At 41.4% G+C, this 19,047-nt stretch overlaps 1 protein-coding gene across 1 annotated transcript in view; it reads right to left on the reverse strand.

Moving 5' to 3' along the window:
- Positions 1–19,047, reverse strand: part of MYLK3 (myosin light chain kinase 3) — a 51,266-nt gene that overhangs the window by 24,656 nt on the left and 7,563 nt on the right. The window contains exons 4-8 of the mRNA XM_061138439.1: positions 6,825–7,270; positions 5,291–5,396; positions 4,618–4,711; positions 4,055–4,164; positions 2,990–3,131 (exon numbers count right to left, since the gene is read on the reverse strand). Of these exons, the coding sequence (XP_060994422.1) occupies positions 2,990–3,131; positions 4,055–4,164; positions 4,618–4,711; positions 5,291–5,396; positions 6,825–7,270 (898 nt within the window). The remainder of the gene's footprint in view (positions 1–2,989; positions 3,132–4,054; positions 4,165–4,617; positions 4,712–5,290; positions 5,397–6,824; positions 7,271–19,047) is intronic.

A 19,047-nucleotide genomic window follows, 5' to 3' on the forward strand; every position in this document is an offset into this window, starting at 1 on the left:
TGTGAACTGTTGCTGGGAATGTAAATTGGTGCAGCCACTGTGCAAAACGGTGTGGCATTTCCTCAAAAAATTAAAAATAGGACTACCAATCTAGCAATTCCACTTCTGGGTATATATCCAAAGGAAACCAAATCACAGTCTTGAAGAGATATTTGCACCCCTATATTCATTGCAGCATTATTTACAATAGTCAAGTGTCCATCAAAGATGAATAATTTTTTAATGTGTTATATATACACAAAAGATTATTCAGCCATAAAAAAAGAAAGAAATTCTGCCATTTGTGACAACAGGGAATTTGACAATATTATGCAGAGTGAAATAAATCAGACATAGAAAAACACTTACTGTATGATCTCAGTTATAAGTAGAATCTATAAAAAAATCACCCAGAACTCATATGAACAAATAAGTAGTTTGTTTACGGAACAAATTAGTGGTTGCCAGAGGGGGGGTAGGGGGAGGGTTTGGGGAAATTGGTGAAGGTGGTCAAAAGGTACAAACTTCAAGTTATAAAATAAAAGCCCTGAGGATATAATGTACAGCATGCTGACTATAGTTAACAATGCAGTATTGTATATATGAAAGTTGTTAAGTGAGAAATTGTAACTATGTGAGGTGAAATAATTAAACTTACTGTAGAATCATTTTGCAGTGTATACATATATCAACAATTATGTTTATACTTTAAACAAAAACAATGTTACCTGTCAATTATATCTTGATAAAACTGGAAACAAACTGGTGACTCAGATGGTAAAGAATCCACATGCAGGAGACCCGGGTTTGATCCCTGGGTTGGGGAGACGCCCTGGAGAAGGGAATGGGTACCCACTCCAGTATTCTTGCCTGGAGAAGTCCATGGACAGAGGAGCCAAGTGGGCTACAGTCCATGGGATCACAAAGAGTCAGACACGACTGAGCAACTAACACTTTCATTTTTCACTTTTCAGACTCACCAAGAAAGAGAGAGATAGAGAGAGAGGAATTTATTGCCAAAAAACTAGACAATCTAGAAGAAATTCCTAGAATTGTAACAACTAGATAAGAGCAAATCATGAAGAAACAGGAAATCTGAACAGACTAATTACTAGTAATCAAAAATATACCAAAAAACAAAAGTCAAGAACCAAATGGCATCTCTGGTGAATTTTACCAATCTTTAAAAAAAATTGGTATCAATCCTTCTCAAACTCTACCTAAAAACAGAAGAGGAGGGAATACTTGCAAACTCATTTTATAAGGCCAGCATTACCCTGATAGCAAAGCCAGACAAGGATATTACAAGAAAGAAAATTATAGTCTAACATATCTCTTAAGAACAGATGTATAAATCCTCAACAAAATATTAGCAAATCAAGTTCAACAATATATAAAAAGATTATACACCACAATCAAATGATATTTATTCCAGAGATGCAAAGATGGTTTAATGTATGCAAATCAATCAGTGTGATACAACACATTAACAAAATGAAAAATAAAAATCATACTATCATCTCAATAGATACAGTAAAAACACTTAACAAAACTAAATATCCATTTCATGATAAAAGCTGTCATCAAACTAGTTATAGAAGGAATATACCTTAACATAATAAAGGTCATATATGACAAGTCCATAGATAATATGCTCAATGGTAAAAGCTGGAAGCTTTTCCTCTAAAATCAGGAACAAGACAAGGATGCTCACTCTCACTACTTTTATTCAGCACAGTATTGGAAGTCATAGACAGTAATTAGGTGATAAAAGAGAGAAAAAGCATCCAACTCAGAAAGAAGTAAAACTGTCACTATTTGTAGATGATGCTATATTTTATATATATATATATATATATAATGCTAAAGTCGTCACCAAAATACTGTTAGAACTTAAAAACAAATTCAGTATATTTTCAGAATACAAAAGCAATATACAAAAAATCAGTTGCATATCTATACACTAAAAAAAAAACGATTAAAAGAGAAATTAAGAAAACAGTCCTATTTATAGTTGATCAAAAAATACTTAGGAATAAATTTAACAAGTTAGTGAAAGATCTATATACTAAAAACTGTAAGACGCTGATGAAAGAAATTAAAGAAGACAAATAAATGGAAAGATATCCTATGCTCTTGGTTGGAAGGATTAATATTAAAATGTCCTTACTACCCAAAGCAATCTACAGATTTAAGGCAATCCCTATCAAAATTCCAATGGCAATTTTCACAGAAATACAGTGAATAATCTAAAATCTGTATGGAACTACAGAAGACCCCAAATAGCCAAAGCAATCTTGGGGAAGAAAAACAAAAGAGGCACCACACTTCCTGATTTCAAACTGTTACAAAGCTATACTAATCAGAATAGTGTGATATCAGCATAAAAACAAACAAACAGATCAATGGAACAGAATAGACAACTGAGAAATAAACTATGTATCAAAAAGAAAGAAAAGAATGGCCACCACATGCTTACTTTTCAAGTAGACAAAAGAAGCTGCAATGCTTTCATTCAAAGGACTATATGATGGTCCTTAAAGAGAATCAGATAAGATGTCTACACTATACTTTAAAAGGCAGGTTTAAAAATGAAATGTACAGTAAGCTCTCCTTTGTTAGTGTTTTTCATGCCAACATGCTAATACAGAAGACCTCTCAGCACAGAGACTGGGTGAGAAGAACTTTCACTGTGCATTTTATATATTTCTATATTGTCTATATTTGTTACTACACGCATGTGTTTCTATTTTAATTTTTTAAAAACTAATTTTTGAGGTTTTTTAATAGAAAAAATTAGCTGTTTCATTTGATCCTTAAAGAACACTTAATGAGGTAGCTATTTTCCACATTTCACAGATGGAGAAACTGAGGCTCTGAGACTTGGCCTGCCCTAGACTCTAGAACTAGGCCATGGCAGAGCCAGGAAAGGAAGCCAGGACTGTGTGATGACAGAGCTCTCAAAGATGAGAGAGCCGTAGAGGCTCACACGCCCAGGGAGGAGCCTGACCTTGAGGTCCAAGTGCAGGACGTAATGCTGATGGAGGTAATGGACACCCTCGCAGATCTGCTTGGTGAACAAGACCACATCCAGTTCAGTCAGGTGGTACTTCTCTTCTGTGATCCGGTCAAAGAGCTCACCCCCATCCACACTGCCAGGGCAAAAGAAGAAGCAGACGGTGACTGAGCAAGGCTCTCAGAGGACTGGTCCACTCATCACCAGGGGAGACAAGGGTACCACTGCCACCTGGGGATTTATGGGGGACCGTAGGGACTGGGGGGACAGGCTCTGGTCTAGTCCCAGCTCAGAGTGTGGGTGATAAAAAGGAAGTGATGGGCCAAATGGGAGACTGTGGCTTGTCTGCAGTGCTGATCACCCAGGCTCACTCTGGATACTCACTCCCAATACTCCAGACCAAGCTTATAACTCACTGGCCTACAGGGGCCAATTAGTACCTACATGGCAAGAATCTAAGTGGACAAATCAGACCAGATGTGAGACAAAAGTTTTCTTGGAATACACAGCCTTTAGTATAACTTTTGTTTTTCCATTTTTTATAGAGAAATGACATGACAAATGTTTCACTCTCCTCACTTGCACCAGAAGGAAAACAGCAACACCAGCACACTAATAAATGTCCCCTGAGCCCTTGGCCTCAGCCCTATGGGTAGTTGAAAGTGGTGGGCACTGTAGCAAATGGGAAATTGGTTGCCCTGTCTACAAAGGTCAGTTACTACAAGCTCCATCATACCATTTCCAACTGAGAATGCAGATCCAGCATTACTAGATCTTTTATATTTGCAAGAAAAATCGGGCATCTAGGTTTTAATGTGAAATTTCCCAATTTCCAACTTTTAATGCTAAATCAAAATTATTAAAGATGTGTAGGCCAAAACAGGTTGAACCAGGCTCACTGGTTTCTGACAAATGGTCTTGTCCTCTGTGTTTTATGTAGGAGGTCAGGTAGAGGAAGTGATGACATTCCCTGGGTGTCACAGAGAGCGGAAAGGGAGAGCTTTGCTGCAACCTTGGCTCCTAGCCCCACCCTGAGCCCTGGCCCTGCCTTCCACTCACTACTCCATGACGAGGGTAAAGCTGTTCTTGCTCTCAAAGGCATCGTAGAGCTGGATCAGGTTCACATGGCTGAGCTGGTTCATGATGTTAATCTCATTCTTGACATCCTCCTTGTGAAGCAAACAGGGAGAGGAGTTTCCAAGAAATGGGTTAGGAAGAGCAGTCAGTTGCATCCCCCAACACACACACACACACACACACACACACACACACACACACACACACACACCCCCTGCATCCTCATTTCCTGCAGCATCACCAGGTTTCCTCAACTCACCACCCACACCAGCTTCTTACAACAGAAGGAACCCACTCATTTCCCAGATAGGATCCCTGAGACTCCCAAAAGAACCCTGGAGATCTGGGAGGACCCTGTTCCCCAGGGTGCAAGGTGACTGCTGACTAGAGTGTGGGAGCCAAGGAAAAAGGCAGGAAAGGTGGCCAGGTTTCCTGCTCTGTGTGGAGGGGCCTGAGGCATTGCAGGACCCAGAGGGGCCTAGAAGGAAGTGAAGGAGTTCTGAGCTCGGCCCAGGGCACCCTTTGGCCTGGGGCAGACACCTCACCCGGTCCTTGGCGCTCTTCACTTTGATGATCTTGGCCGCCAGCGAGAGGCCTGTGGCCTTCTCCGTGCACCTGTGAACCTGGCCGAACCGGCCCCTGCAGAGAGAGACGCGATGACACAGCAGGCTCAGAGCCCCAGAGGCACAGCCTGCGTGTGAGTGGGGGCCAGCCCTATCTGGGACCCTGGACTTTCTGGTCCTACCTCAACTCCACATATGCTACAGGGATTACCCTGCCCCTCAGAGGTATCATAGTCACCGCCCCACGCTATTGCCTGAACCTGGAGAAGAGCTTCTTCACCCCATAGGTATGGGCCATCCTGCATCCCAGGGGAGTGCCCCACAGCCACACCACCCAGGCCATCCTGCACCCTAGAGGTCATTCCTCTTAACCCACCCCAGGTCGGCTCTCATTTCACCTCCAGTACATGGGCCCCAGGCCTGCACTGTGGGCCCACCTGTACCCTACACTTCGCCTCACTCACACCACATGGGCCCTCCTGCTCTCCGCGGCTGTCTCCTCAACCACTCTTTATGAGCTCTCGGCTCGCACTTTTGCCATGCGGGAAAGCCTGCTCTTGGCTGTGGCTCCATCCACCAGTTCCTGAGAACCAGCAGCAGCGCCCGGTTGTCCAGGTGCCCTCCCCACCCCCATCAAGGCAGAAGGCCCGCTTACCCTCCCAGGACTTCATGCTGGCACACGGTGTAACCCGCTGAGGTCGAGGTCTCCCTGACACTCACCACCCGGTGCTCGAAAGGGGCTGGCGGGGCTGGACTGTCGTCTGTTCGGGAGACAGCAGCCCGTGAGTCTCCTTCATGCAGCCCTTACCTCTCAGCTCCTCCCAACCCCCACCGCCACCCCGACCCCCAGACCTAGACCTCTTGGTTCAAAAAGGCCTCTGCCGGTTCCTTGGGGGTTTATCAAGGGAGCATTCAGAGTGTTCCCAGGACAGCTCTGTGATTTCTGCAACCCTGGAACCAGAGCAGGGGAAAATACTGCTATTTTCTCTTAGTTTGTCTCACAAGCAACTTTCTGCTCCCCAAAGTAGAAGGTTGAATGTGCTTTGAGAGAATTTTTTGTGTGCCTGCCAAGGTGAGCCTGAGCCCTAGACTACAAGGGGGTAACTTTTGTGGGGTTTTGTTGTTTTCTGGGCCTCTGGAAAGCCTGACTATATGGCACAGATTCCACTTCTAGAATTCCAGTCTGAAGTCTCCTTCACCGCAAAGTAACTGCCTTCTGTTCTCAAGGTTTACACACAAGTTTCAAGAGCCCAGTGGTCAGATCCTGGCTCTGTCAGCACAGACCCTGTGGCCTTACAAGTGTTTCTCAGCCTCTCTTGTATCTCATGGGTCCTCACTCCACAGATCTGTGAGGGTAAACACCGCCACAAATGCTTGAGGCTTGGCTCACAGAGAGTCCTCAGCTAACATTGGCTTGATCACCATCTTAAGTCTCAGAAAAGACTAAAGTCACAGGTTGCTCTCACCTGTGTTTCAGGAATTAAGGGAGGCTGTTTCCACATCTGGACCAGGTCATACAAGGGGAAAGGAAGCAACCAGAGACATCAGAGCAACTTCAGAGCCTGGAAGAGCCAAGGGGCACCAGGATGACCTGCACAACACTCAGCCCTTCCTCAGGGCCTCTAGAAATTCTGGGACAGGGAATTGGCAAAGGGTGGCCTTCCGGGAGTCACATGGGGTGAGAGCTCCCTTGAAAGTGTGGCCCTAAGGGTTGAAAGACCTAAGGCACTTTGGGTCACAGGAACACAAGGACATCTATCACTACCTCTGGGACAGAAAGCAGACCAGCAGCCCTTTCCTGATCCTGGATGAGAGTCAGCCCACTGGGTGCAGATGGCTAATAGTAGGTTATATACACCAGGTAATGGATTTGCTTTTTAGCAGGAGCCTTCCCTATCTCAATCCAGAATGATACCAATTCTACTGGGCAGTCACGTGGCTTTGAGAAACCCACCCAGTTGAGTCCCCCATGTTCCCTCCTCTCCCATGGCCACAGCCAACCTGAGCTCAGCCTGCTGCATTTCTATGCCTTGGTCTCCAGCTCTGGGATGTGCTGGCAGGCTGTTCTGAGTCCTGGTCTCCCAGACATTATCCCCACATTATCTCTACCTGGAAGCTTCAGGGAGGCTCCCCAGAGTAGGCTGTTGAGACTCACTCACCTTGGGGCACACAGCAACGGCCTCACTTACCTAGAACCAGGCTGCCCGCCTCAGCTCCTGGCGGTGTACTCCTTCCTGCTTCGGCACTGCCCGCACCCCCAGCTGTGCAGTCCTCCCCAGGGTCAGGGTTCCCTGCTCCAGGGCTCGTGTCCTGCTGTGGGCCTGGGGCCCCGGAATCAGCTGCCTTGTCCCTCCTGGCCCTGCTTGGCGCCATGGTCAGCTCGGACCCAGGTCCTTGCTTCTCTTTGGCCTTTGCTCCCCCATCGCAGCTCCGCTTCCGCACACTGGCTCCTCTGGGGATAGGTTTTCCTGACTCAGTCCCGGGGGCCTGGGGGCAGCACCTGGGCCCAGGTGGGTCCTGCTCACCTGGAGGCACAGCTGCTGGAGTCTCTGCAGGGGGTGAGGTTCTGAGGCTGCCCCCTCGTGTCACAAGCAGCTCCCCAGGGGTATCTGTCTCCTGCACATGGATGGAGATCCTGGGACAGAGAGAAATGTGGCAAGAACTCAAATCAGAACATACCTGGGTTCAACTGCCTGCTGCGGCCTTTCACTAACCATGGTCTCTTAGCCTCAGTTTTCTCATCTGTTAAAAGTGTCCTTTGAGTTGTTATAATAGTAAGAGTTAGCTTGTGGTTGAAACCAGCAACCAAACCCTATCCCTCTCTACCCAGACACAACACTGGGGAGAGGCTGGTTTCAGTGACGTGTGATGTCACTAGGATTCCACTGGGTCAGCATCTGGGGAGACTTGAAGAACCTGTGGTGGATGGGGGGTGAGAGGAGTGGGAGGATGGGTACCAGACATCTCTGTGGCCCCTTGGAAACATGGTTCTTCCCCAGAAGGGTTGTGGCCTGGAGGCAGGAGACCTGGGCTGTTCCCTTCCTTCTCTGGGCCTCAGTTTCCCTTCTCTTAAGTGAAGAGAAGGGTCAACCAAGTCAAACATCACACTAGAAGCCTTAGGTTAGACATATTTTAGTAAAATCAGGGAATCGTTTATAAGACTCTGGACTTTCTGTTTCTCCTGAAGAAACAGTCCTGGCTGTGCTAGGCCGGCATGCTTACACGCTTGAGGAAATTCTCTGCCTCTCTACAAGTCCCCGATGCCATTGGGTCCATCTCATCCATACTTGTTCCCCAGACCAAGCAGTACTGTGGTTTGGGACCCCAGCTGGAGGTCAGGAAAGTCCTCTAAGCCCCAACATTCAGAGGAAAGGACCCTGACCCTGGGAGCTTCAGACCCTACTGATCTATCACCAGGTTACTAGATAGGGCTGGGTTTGGGCAAGTCTAGCCTCAGCAACTGCTTATGTCAAACAAGGATGATAACACCTCGTGGATGTGCTGAGAGTCAACCAAGAAAAGAAACCACAGAGGTTCTAATAGTGAAGGCTAAAATGGTGCAGCCACTGTGGAAATCAGTATGGCAGTTCCTCAGAAATATAAAAATATATTACCATATGATCCAGCAATCCCACTTCTGAAAATAAACCCAAAATAATTAAAAGCAGAACCTCAAAGAGATGTTTGTACAGCCTTATTCATGGCAGTATTATTCTCAACAGGCAAATGTGGAAGCAACTGAAGTGTCCATTGACTGATGAAAGAATGAACAAAGCATTGCATATACACATAATGGAATAGTATTCATCCTCAGGCTAAGTGAAATAAGCCAGTGACAGAAAGGCTGATTCTACGCATCTGAGTGAATGAGTTATACAAAGGACCCGTGCTTCTGTGCTCAGTCTAACTTAGTCATGTCTGACTCTTTGCAATCCCAAGGACTGTAGCCTGCCAGGCTTCTCTGTCCATGGGATTTTCCAGGCAAGAATACTGGAGTGGGTTGCCATTCCATTCTCCAGGGGATCTTCCCAACCCAGAGATCAAACCCACATTTCCTGCATTGGCAGGCAGATTCTACACCAGTGAGCTACCTAGGAAGCCCCTATGAAGGACCTAGAGTAGTCAAACTCATAGAGACAGAAAGTCGAATGGTAGTTATGGTAACAGTTTCAGATTTACAAAATGAAAAAGCTCTGGAGATCTGTGTCATAACAATGTGAATATACTTAACTCCACTGAACTATACACTTAAAAATGGTTACAACGATGAACGTTATGTTACATGCTTTTTAACCAAAAAAAAAAATTTTTTTTTTTAAATTAGGGCTTGCCCTAACAGCTGGAGGCCTGGGTCCCTCCTTTGCCTGCTCCTGAATGCACCTGGTTCTGCAGACTGTTCACAGCTGAAGCTTGGATAAGATGTAGCAAAATTCCCCTGACACCCCTCAGGAGCAATTACAGGTTGGTGATGACAGGGCAGGATGGGAAAGGTGGCATCCAAGCCCAACTCAGGCAATGCCTTGATCAAGGAACATGGGAAACTGCAGAAAGCCAGTATCTGGAAGAATATACAGGTGGTCAGGTGGCCGCTGCCAATTAGAGCCAACACTTGCATTCAAACCCATTTTTCTCAAGATATACTCATGTGCTAGATAAGGGAGGGTAGGTAGTGATCTCCCCAGTTTCTAAGCCCAGTTGGGTGTGTTTGAAATTCAGCTCAAGGTTGAAACTTACATAGAGACCTTTCTCTCTCACCCAGAATCTTTTTAGGGCCCCTAACAAGTTCATGAAAAGTTCATCTCCACCTTAGATTCTACATTTAGAGCCCTGGCAAGGATCCAGGGATGCCTGCCAGGAAGCCCTTCCTCCAGATGGTTAGGTCTCCTGGGGACTCACATTTCCTTGCAGAACAAAGGCAGACAAAGTATCTGGGCTTCCCTGCCACTCACCACAGCATACACAGACACCAGCTCCCCTCCCTACAGCAGGCCTTGAGGAGCTTGGTTACAGGTCAGGACAACAGAGGACAGGTGTAGAAGGGTACCAGGCCATTTAGGGAGAAGCCCAGGAAGCAGAATGCCCTTTAGTGCACTGCCCTTGGAGAACACTGCTGGATGACACAGAGATCTGACAATCATCAGGTTCTAACTCATTCTCCTGTACCACATTGGCTGATGGTAGGTCCTGAGGCTGAGTCCTGAGGGTTAGGATACAACCTCATCTCCAGGACTCCAAGCATAATCCTCCTGAAACTCCCTTGACTTGATTCAGCCTATACCAACCTCCCACCTCTGAAGACCCATTATTCTTTCCCTACCGTAGTATTTAGGACTTAACTAAATGCTGACAAGAAACAGGATGGTGCAGTGATTAGGGGCACAGATATTGGAGTTCAGAAACCTATATCCATCCTCTTAAATTTTCTGAGACTTGTGTTATGGCTTAGCATGTGATCTAGCCTGGAGAACATTCCATGTGCACTTGAAAAGAATGTGTATTCTTATGTTAGGCATCTCTTCCAGCCACAGTGGTATGAAATTGGAAACCAACTGCAGAAAGAAAAATGGGAATAGAACAAACAAGTGGAGACTAAACAGCATGCTACTAGAAGACCAATGGGTCAATGATGAAATGGAAGAGGAAATCAGAAAATACCTTGAGACAATGTAAATGGAAACACAGTGCTCCAAAACCTATGCATGCATGCATGCTAAGTTGCTACAGTCATGTCTGACTCTGTGTGACTCTATGGACTGTAGCCTGCCAAGCTCCTCTGTCCATGGGATTCTCCAGGCAAGAATACTGGAGTGGGTTGACATGCCCTCCTCCAGGGGATCTTCCTGACCCAGGGATCGAACTGTGTGTCTTACATCTTCTGCATTGGCAAGCAAGTTCTTTACCACTAGCACCATCTGGGAAGCCCCCAAAACCTATGGAGTTCCGTCAAAGCAGTTCTAGGAAGGAAAATGATAGTGATACAGGCCTTCCTCAATAAACAAGAAAAATCTCAAGCAACCTAATCTACCACCTAAAGGAATTAGAAAAGAAGAATAAGAAAGCCCAAAGTCAGCAGTAGGAAAGACAAAATAAAAATTAGAGAGGAAATAAGTAAAATAGAGATCAAAACACAATAGAAAAGATCAATGAAACAAAGACAAACAAAATTGATAAACCTTTAACCACTCTCATCAAGGAGAAAGGAGAGAGGTCCAAATAAACAAAATAAGAAATGAAAGAGGACAAGTTTCTACTGTATTGCACAGAGAACTATATTCATTATCCTATGATAAACTACAATGGAAAAGAACATTTAAAAAAAGAATACGACGTACTGAAAGTAATGAAAGAGAATAACCTACAACCTAGATTACTGTATCCAGCAAGGATCTCATTCAGATATGAAGGAGAATTCAAAAGCTTTACAGACAAGCAAAAGCTGAGAGAATTCAGCACCACCAAACCAGCTCTTCAACAAATGCTAAAGGATCTTCTCTAGACAGGAAATGCAGAAAGGTTGTATAAACGTGAACCCAAAACAACAAAGTAAATGGCAACGGGACCACACCTATCAATAATTACCTTAAATGTAAATGGGTTGAATGCCCCAACCAAAAGACAAAGATTGGCTGAATGGATACAAAAACAAGACCCCTATATATGCTGCCTACAAGAGACCCACCTAAAAACAAGAGACACATACAGACTAAAAGTGAAGGGCTGGAAAAAAATATTTCACAGAAACAGAGACCAAAAGAAAGCAGGAGTCGCAATACTCATATCAGATAAAATAGACTTTCAAATAAAGGATGTGAAAAGAGACAAAGAAGGACACTACATAATGATCAAAGGATCAATCCAAGAAGAAGACATAACAATTATAAATATAAATGCACCCAACATAGGAGCACCGCAATATATACAGCAAACACTAACGAGTATGAAAGAGGAAATTAATAGTAACACAATAATAGTGGGAGACTTTAATACCCCACTCACAGCTATGGATAGATCAACTAAACAGAAAATTAACAAGGAAACACAAACCTTAAATGACACAATGGACCAGCTAGACCTAATTGATATCTATAGGACATTTCACCCCAAAACAATCAACTTCACCTTTTTCTCAAGTGCACACGGAACCTTCTCCAGAATAGATCACATCCTGGGCCATAAATCTGGTCTTGGAAAATTCAAAAAAATTGAAATCATTCCAGTCATCTTTTCTGACCACAGTGCAGTAAGATTAGATCTCAATTACAGGAAAAAAATTGTTAAAACTTCAAACATATGGAGGCTAAATAACACGCTTCTGAATAACCAACAAATCATAGAAGAAATCAAAATATGTATAGAAATGAATGAAAGTGAAAACACAACAACCCAAAACCTATGGGACACTGTAAAAGCAGTGCTAAGGGGAAGGTTCATAGCATTACAGGCTTACATCAAGAAACAAGAAAAAAGCCAAATAAATAACCTAACTCTACACCTAAAGCAATTAGAGAAGGAAGAAATGAAGAACCCCAGGGTTAGCAGAAGGAAAGAAATCTTAAAAATCTGGGCAGAAATAAATGCAATAGAAACTAAAGAGACCATAGCAAAAATCAGCAAAGCTAAAAGCTGTTTTTTTGAAAAAATAAACAAAATTGACAAACCATTAGCAAGACTCATTAAGAAGCAAAGAGAGAAGAACCAAATTAACAAAATTAGAAATGAAAATGGAGAGATCACAACAGACAACACTGAAATACAAAGGATCATAAGAGACTACTACCAGCAGCTCTATGCCAATAAAATGGACAACTTGGATGAAATGGACAAATTCTTAGAAAAGTATAACTTTCCAAAACTGAACCAGGAAGAAATAGAAGATCTTAACAGACCCATCACAAGCAAGGAAATCAAAACTGTAATCAAAAATCTTCCAGCAAACAAAAGCTCAGGACCAGATGGCTTCACAGCTGAATTCTACCAAAAATTTAGAGAAGAGCTAACACCTACCTTACTCAAACTCTTCCAGAAAATTGCAGATGAAGGTAAGCTTCCAAACTCATTCTATGAGGCCACCATCACCCTAATTCCAAAACCAGACAAAGATGCCACAAAAAAAGAAAACTACAGGCCAATATCACTGATGAACATAGATGCAAAAATCCTTAACAAAATTCTAGCAAACAGAATCCAACAACATATTAAAAAAATCATACACCATGACCAAGTGGGCTTTATCCCAGGAATGCAAGGATTCTTTAATATCCGCAAATCAATCAATGTAATACACCACATTAAAAAATTGAAAGATAAAAACCATATGATTATCTCAATAGATGCAGAGAAAGTCTTTGACAAAATTCAACACTCATTTATGATTAAAACTCTCCAGAAAGCAGGAATAGAAGGAACATCCCTCAACATAATAAAAGCTATATATGACAAACCCACAGCAAGCATCACCCTCAATGGTGAAAAGTTGAAAGCATTTCCCCTGAAATCAGGAACAAGACAAGGGTGCCCACTCTCACCACTACTATTCAACATAGTGTTGGAAGTTTTGGCCACAGCAATCAGAGCAGAAAAAGAAGTAAAAGGAATCCAGATAGGAAAAGAAGAAGTGAAACTCTCACTGTTTGCAGATGACATGATCCTCTACATAGAAAACCCTAAAGACTCTACCAGAAAATTACTAGAGCTAATCAATGAATATAGTAAAGTTGCAGGATATAAAATTAACACACAGAAATCCCTTGCATTCCTATATACTAACAATGAAAAAACAGAAAGAGAAATTAAGGAAACAATACCATTCACCTTTGCAACAAAAAGAATAAAATAATTAGGAGTATATCTACCTAAAGAAACAAAAGACCTATACATAGAAAACTATAAAACACTGATGAAAGAAATCAAAGAGGACACAAACAGATGGAGAAACATACCGTGTTCATGGATTGGAAGAATCAATATTGTCAAAATGGCTATTCTACCCAAAGCAATCTATAGATTCAATGCAATCCCTATCAAGCTACCAACGGTATTTTTCACAGAACTAGACCAAAGAATTTCACAATTTGTATGGAAATACAAAAAACCTCGAATAGCCAAAGTAATCTTGAGAAAGAAGAATGGAACTGGAGGAATCAACCTGCCTGACTTCAGACTCTACTACAAAGCCACAGTCATCAAGACAGTATGGTACTGGCACAAAGACAGAAATATAGATCAATGGAACAGAATAGAAAGCCCAGAGATAAATCCACGAACCTATGGACACCTTATCTTTGACGAAGGAGGCAAGGATATACAATGGAAAAAAGACAACCTCTTTAACAAGTGGTGCTGGGAAAACTGGTCAACCACTTATAAAAGAATGAAACTAGAACACTTTCTAACACCATACACAAAAATAAACTCAAAATGGATTAAAGATCTAAATGTAAGACCAGAAACTATAAAACTCCTAGAGGAGAACATAGGCAAAACACTCTCCGACATAAATCACAGCAAGATCCTCTATGACCCACCTCCCAGAATATTGGAAATAAAAGCAAAACTAAACAAATGGGACCTAATGAAACTTAAAAGCTTTTGCACTACAAAGGAAACTATAAGCAAGGTGAAAAGACAGCCCTCAGATTGGGAGAAAATAATAGCAAATGAAGAAACAGACAAAGGATTAATCTCAAAAATATACAAGCAACTCCTGCAACTCAATTCCAGAAAAATAAATGACCCAATCAAAAAATGGGCCAAAGAACTAAACAGACATTTCTCCAAAGAAGACATACAGATGGCTAACAAACACATGAAAAGATGCTCAACATCACTCATTATTAGAGAAATGCAAATCAAAACCACAATGAGGTACCATTACACGCCAGTCAGGATGGCTGCTATCCAAATGTCTGCAAGCAATAAATGCTGGAGACGGTGTGGAGAAAAGGGAACCCTCTTACACTGTTGGTGGGAATGCAAGCTAGTACAGCCACTATGGAAAACAGTGTGGAGATTTCTTAAAAACCTGGAAATAGAACTGCCATATGACCCAGCAATCCCACTTCTGGGCATACACACTGAGGAAACCAGATCTGAAAGAGACACGTGCACCCCAATGTTCATCGCAGCACTGTTTATAATAGCCAGGACATGGAAGCAACCTAGATGCCCATCAGCAGATGAATGGATAAGGAAGCTGTGGTACATATACACCATGGAATATTACTCAGCCATTAAAAAGAATTCATTTGAATCAATTCTAATGAGATGGATGAAACTGGAGCCCCTTATACAGAGTGAAGTAAGCCAGAAAGATAAAGAACATTACAGCATACTAACACATATATATGGAATTTAGAAAGATGGTAACGACAACCCTATATGCAAAACAGAAAAAGAGACACAGAAATACAGAACAGACTTTTGAACTCTGTGGGAGAAGGTGAGGGTGGGATGTTTCAAAAGAACAGCATGTATATTATCTATGGTGAAACAGATCACCAGCCCAGGTGGGATGCATGAGACAAGTGCTCCGGCCTGGTGCACTGGGAAGACCCAGAGGAATAGGGTGGAGAGGGAGGTGGGAGGGGGGATCGGGATGGGGAATACGTGGAAATCTATGGCTGATTCATATCAATGTATGACAAAACCCACTGAAATGTTGTGAAGTAATTAGCCTCCAACTAATAAAAAAAAAAATACTGTATACAAAAAAAAAAAAAAGAATACATATATACATATATATATTAAATCATTTTGCTGTAGAGCAGAAAATAACACATTGTAAATCAACTATAATTGAAAACAAACAAAAGAAATGAAAGAGGAGAACTACAAAAAATCAGAAGAGAATATATGAACACATTTGATAACTCAGAACAAATCAACAAAGTTCTAGAAACATACAGCCTGCCAAGACTGAATCAAGAGCAAACAGCCAATCTGAGCAAACTGATCCCTAGCAGTGAAATTAAATTTGTAATTTTTAAAAAACCCAGCAAACAAAAGTCCAGGGTTGGACAGCTTCACAGGGTAATTCTCTTTCGTATTCTATAAAAAAGAGCTAGGGCTTATCCTTCTCAAACTAGTCCAAGAAGAGGATGGAACACTTCCAAATGTATTCTATGAGGCCACCATTACAATGACATTAAAACCAGAAAAAGATACTCCATAAAAGCAAGTTATAGGGTAGTATCTTCGATGAATATAGATGTAATCATCCTCAACAAAATACTAGCAAGCTAAATTCAACAATATGTAAAAAGGATCATACACCATGATCAAGTGGGATTTATTCAAAGGACCCAAGGATGGTTCAATATTTGCAAATCAATCAATGTGATACATAATTATAACAAAAGGAAGGATAAAAATCACATGATCATTTTAATAGATGCCTAAAAAGCATTGACAAAATTCCACATCCACATCCATTCATATATTCATGATAAAAATATCATCAGAGTGGGTATAGAGAGAACACATTTCAACATAATAAAGGCCACTGTGACCGTCTCATAGCTAATATCACACTCAATGATGAAAAGCTAAAAGCCTTTCCTCTAAATTCAGAAACAAGACAAGGATCTCACTCTTTCCACTTGTATTTAACATAGTATTGGAACTCCTAAACACAGCTATCAGACAAGAAAAGGAAATAGAAGGCATCCAAAATGGAAGAAAAGAATGTTACTATTCAACAAGAAAACTGTCACTATTTGCAATTGACATGATACTTTAAATACAAAACTCTAAAGTTTCCACCCAAAACCTATAAAAATCGATCAATGAATTCAATACAGTTGCAAGATACAAGATTAGTATACAGAAATCTGTTGATTTTCTATATGCTAATGGTGAACTATCTGAAAGGGAAAGTAAAAAATCAATCCCTTTTAAAATCACATTTTAAAAATATCTAGGAAGAAACTTACAAGGAGATAAAAGACATTTATTCTGAAAACTATAAAATATTGATGAAGGAAATTGAAGATGATATAAAGGAATGGAAGGATATCCCATTTTGGATTGGAAGAATTAATATTGTTAAAATAGGCATACCACCCAAAGCAATCTACAGAATTAACACAGTCTATATCAAAATACCCATGACATTTTTTACAGAATGAGAACGAATAATCCTAAAATTCATATGGAGCCACAGAAGACCTTAAGTTATCAAAACAATCTTGATTAAAAAGAATAAAGCTGGAGGAATAACCCTCCCAGTCTTCAGGCTCTATTACAAAGCTACAGTAATCAAAACAGCATAGTACTGGCACAAAAACAGAACCGTAGATCAATGGCACAAAAAATAGTCCAGAAATAAGCCTATGCACCCATGGTCAATTAATCTATGACAAAGGAGGGAAGAATATACAATGGGGAAAAGATAGCCTCTTGAATAAACACTGTTGGGAAACCTGGACTGCTATGTGCAAAAGAATCAAACTGTAGTACTTTTTCAAAAGTACTACAAAAAGTATACAAAAATGAATTCTAAGTCTATTAAAGATCTAAACATAAGATCCCACACATAAAACTCCTGGGAAAGAATGGTTATTCAGAATAGTCTGATGTAAATTATAGTAAATTTAAAAAATCTGTATCTTAAGTTAAAAGAAATAAGAGCAAAACAAACAAACAAATGGGCCCTAATTAAAAGCTTTTGTCCAGCAAAGGAAACCATTGAAAAAATGAAGACAACTTACCAAATGGGAGAAAATATTTGCAGATGATATGATCAACAAGGGGTTAATATCCAAAATATACAAACAGCCTATTTGTTTATATAGACTCAATACAAAAAAACAAACAACCCAATGAAAAAAATGGGCAGAGGGCCTCCATAGACAATTCTCCAAACTAGACATACAGATTACCAAAAAGAACATGAAAAGATGCTTAACAATGCTAATTATTAGAGAAATATAAATCAAAACAAGATATCACATCACACAGTCAGATCACCTATCATCAAAAAATCTACAAATAACAGATGTTGGCAAGGATGTGGAGGAAAAGGAACAATTATACACTGTTGGTGAGAATGTAAATGGGGGCCATGATTGTGAAAAACAGTATTGAGGTTCTTCAAAAAACTAAAAATAGAACTGCCACATGACACAGCGGTCCCAATCTTGGATATGCATCTAGATATCCACCCAAACAAAACCATCAATTTGGAAAGATACATATGCCCCCAATGTTCATAGCAGCACTATTTACAATAATTAAGATATGGAAGCACCCAAGTGTCCATCAACAGATGAATGGATAAAGAAGATGTGGTAGATATGTACAATGGAATACTACTCTGCCATAAAAAAGAATGAAATTCTGCCTTTTGCAGCAATGTATATCAACTAGAGAATATTATGCTTAATAAAGTATATCAGACAGAGAAAGAATTATTGTATGATATAACTTGTATATAGAATCTAAAAAAGATAATGCAAATTAAAGATATTATAGCAAAACAGAAACAGACTCAGAGAACAAACTACTGGTTGATTACCAGTGAGGAGGGTGAAGGGGGAGGTGCTCATTAGTAGTAGGGGATTAAGAGGTACAAACTACCATGTATAAACTAGAAAAACAACAAGGATATATTGTATAACACAGGGAATTGTAGCCATTATCTTATAGTAACTTTTAATGGGGTGTAAACTATAAAAAGTCTGATCACTATGCTGTCCGCATGAGTGTATGCTCAGTCGCTCAGTTGTGTCTGACTCTTTGTGACCCTATGAACTATAGCCCGCTAGGCTCCTCTGTCCATGGGATTCTCCAGGTAAGATGAATGGAGTAAGTTGCCATGCCCTCTTCTAGGGAATCTCCTGCGGCTCCTGCATTGCAGGCGGGTTCTTTACCACTGAGCCACCGGGGAAGCCCCACATGCTGAATACCTGAAGCTAATGTAGTATAGTAAATCAGCTATACTTCAATAATAAACAGACACCTGGATTCAGAGTCCAACTCTGAACCCCTAGCTGTGTGACCCTGGGCAACCTGACCCTGATTCCTCATCAATAAATTGAGGATACCTCCTGGGGATGTTTTGAGGATAAAATGAGACGATGTCTGTGAAATGCTCAGCCAATGACCATCACCTGGGATGTGTTCTATGAACCCCATCTTTTAGGTGTCATTATAGCTATTACTGTTGCTGTCAGAACTGGTGATTCTCAGTCTTGTTCCACATGGGACTCACCTGGGGAGCTTTAAAAACAAACAATGTTTGAACCTCCTTCCAGACTGAATAAATCAGAATCTCTGTTCATTTGTATCTTAAAAATTCCTTCCGGTAACTCTTATGGGTGCCAGGTAAGAACCAGTGCTCTAAGCTCCTGAAAGCAGGGCCTTGGCCTTCTCTTATCTTCCCCTTGTGAGACTAGCCAGCACTGCACACACAGT

This window comes from Dama dama, chromosome 4 (genome assembly GCF_033118175.1).
Source record: "Dama dama isolate Ldn47 chromosome 4, ASM3311817v1, whole genome shotgun sequence".
Classification (NCBI taxonomy): domain Eukaryota; kingdom Metazoa; phylum Chordata; class Mammalia; order Artiodactyla; family Cervidae; genus Dama; species Dama dama.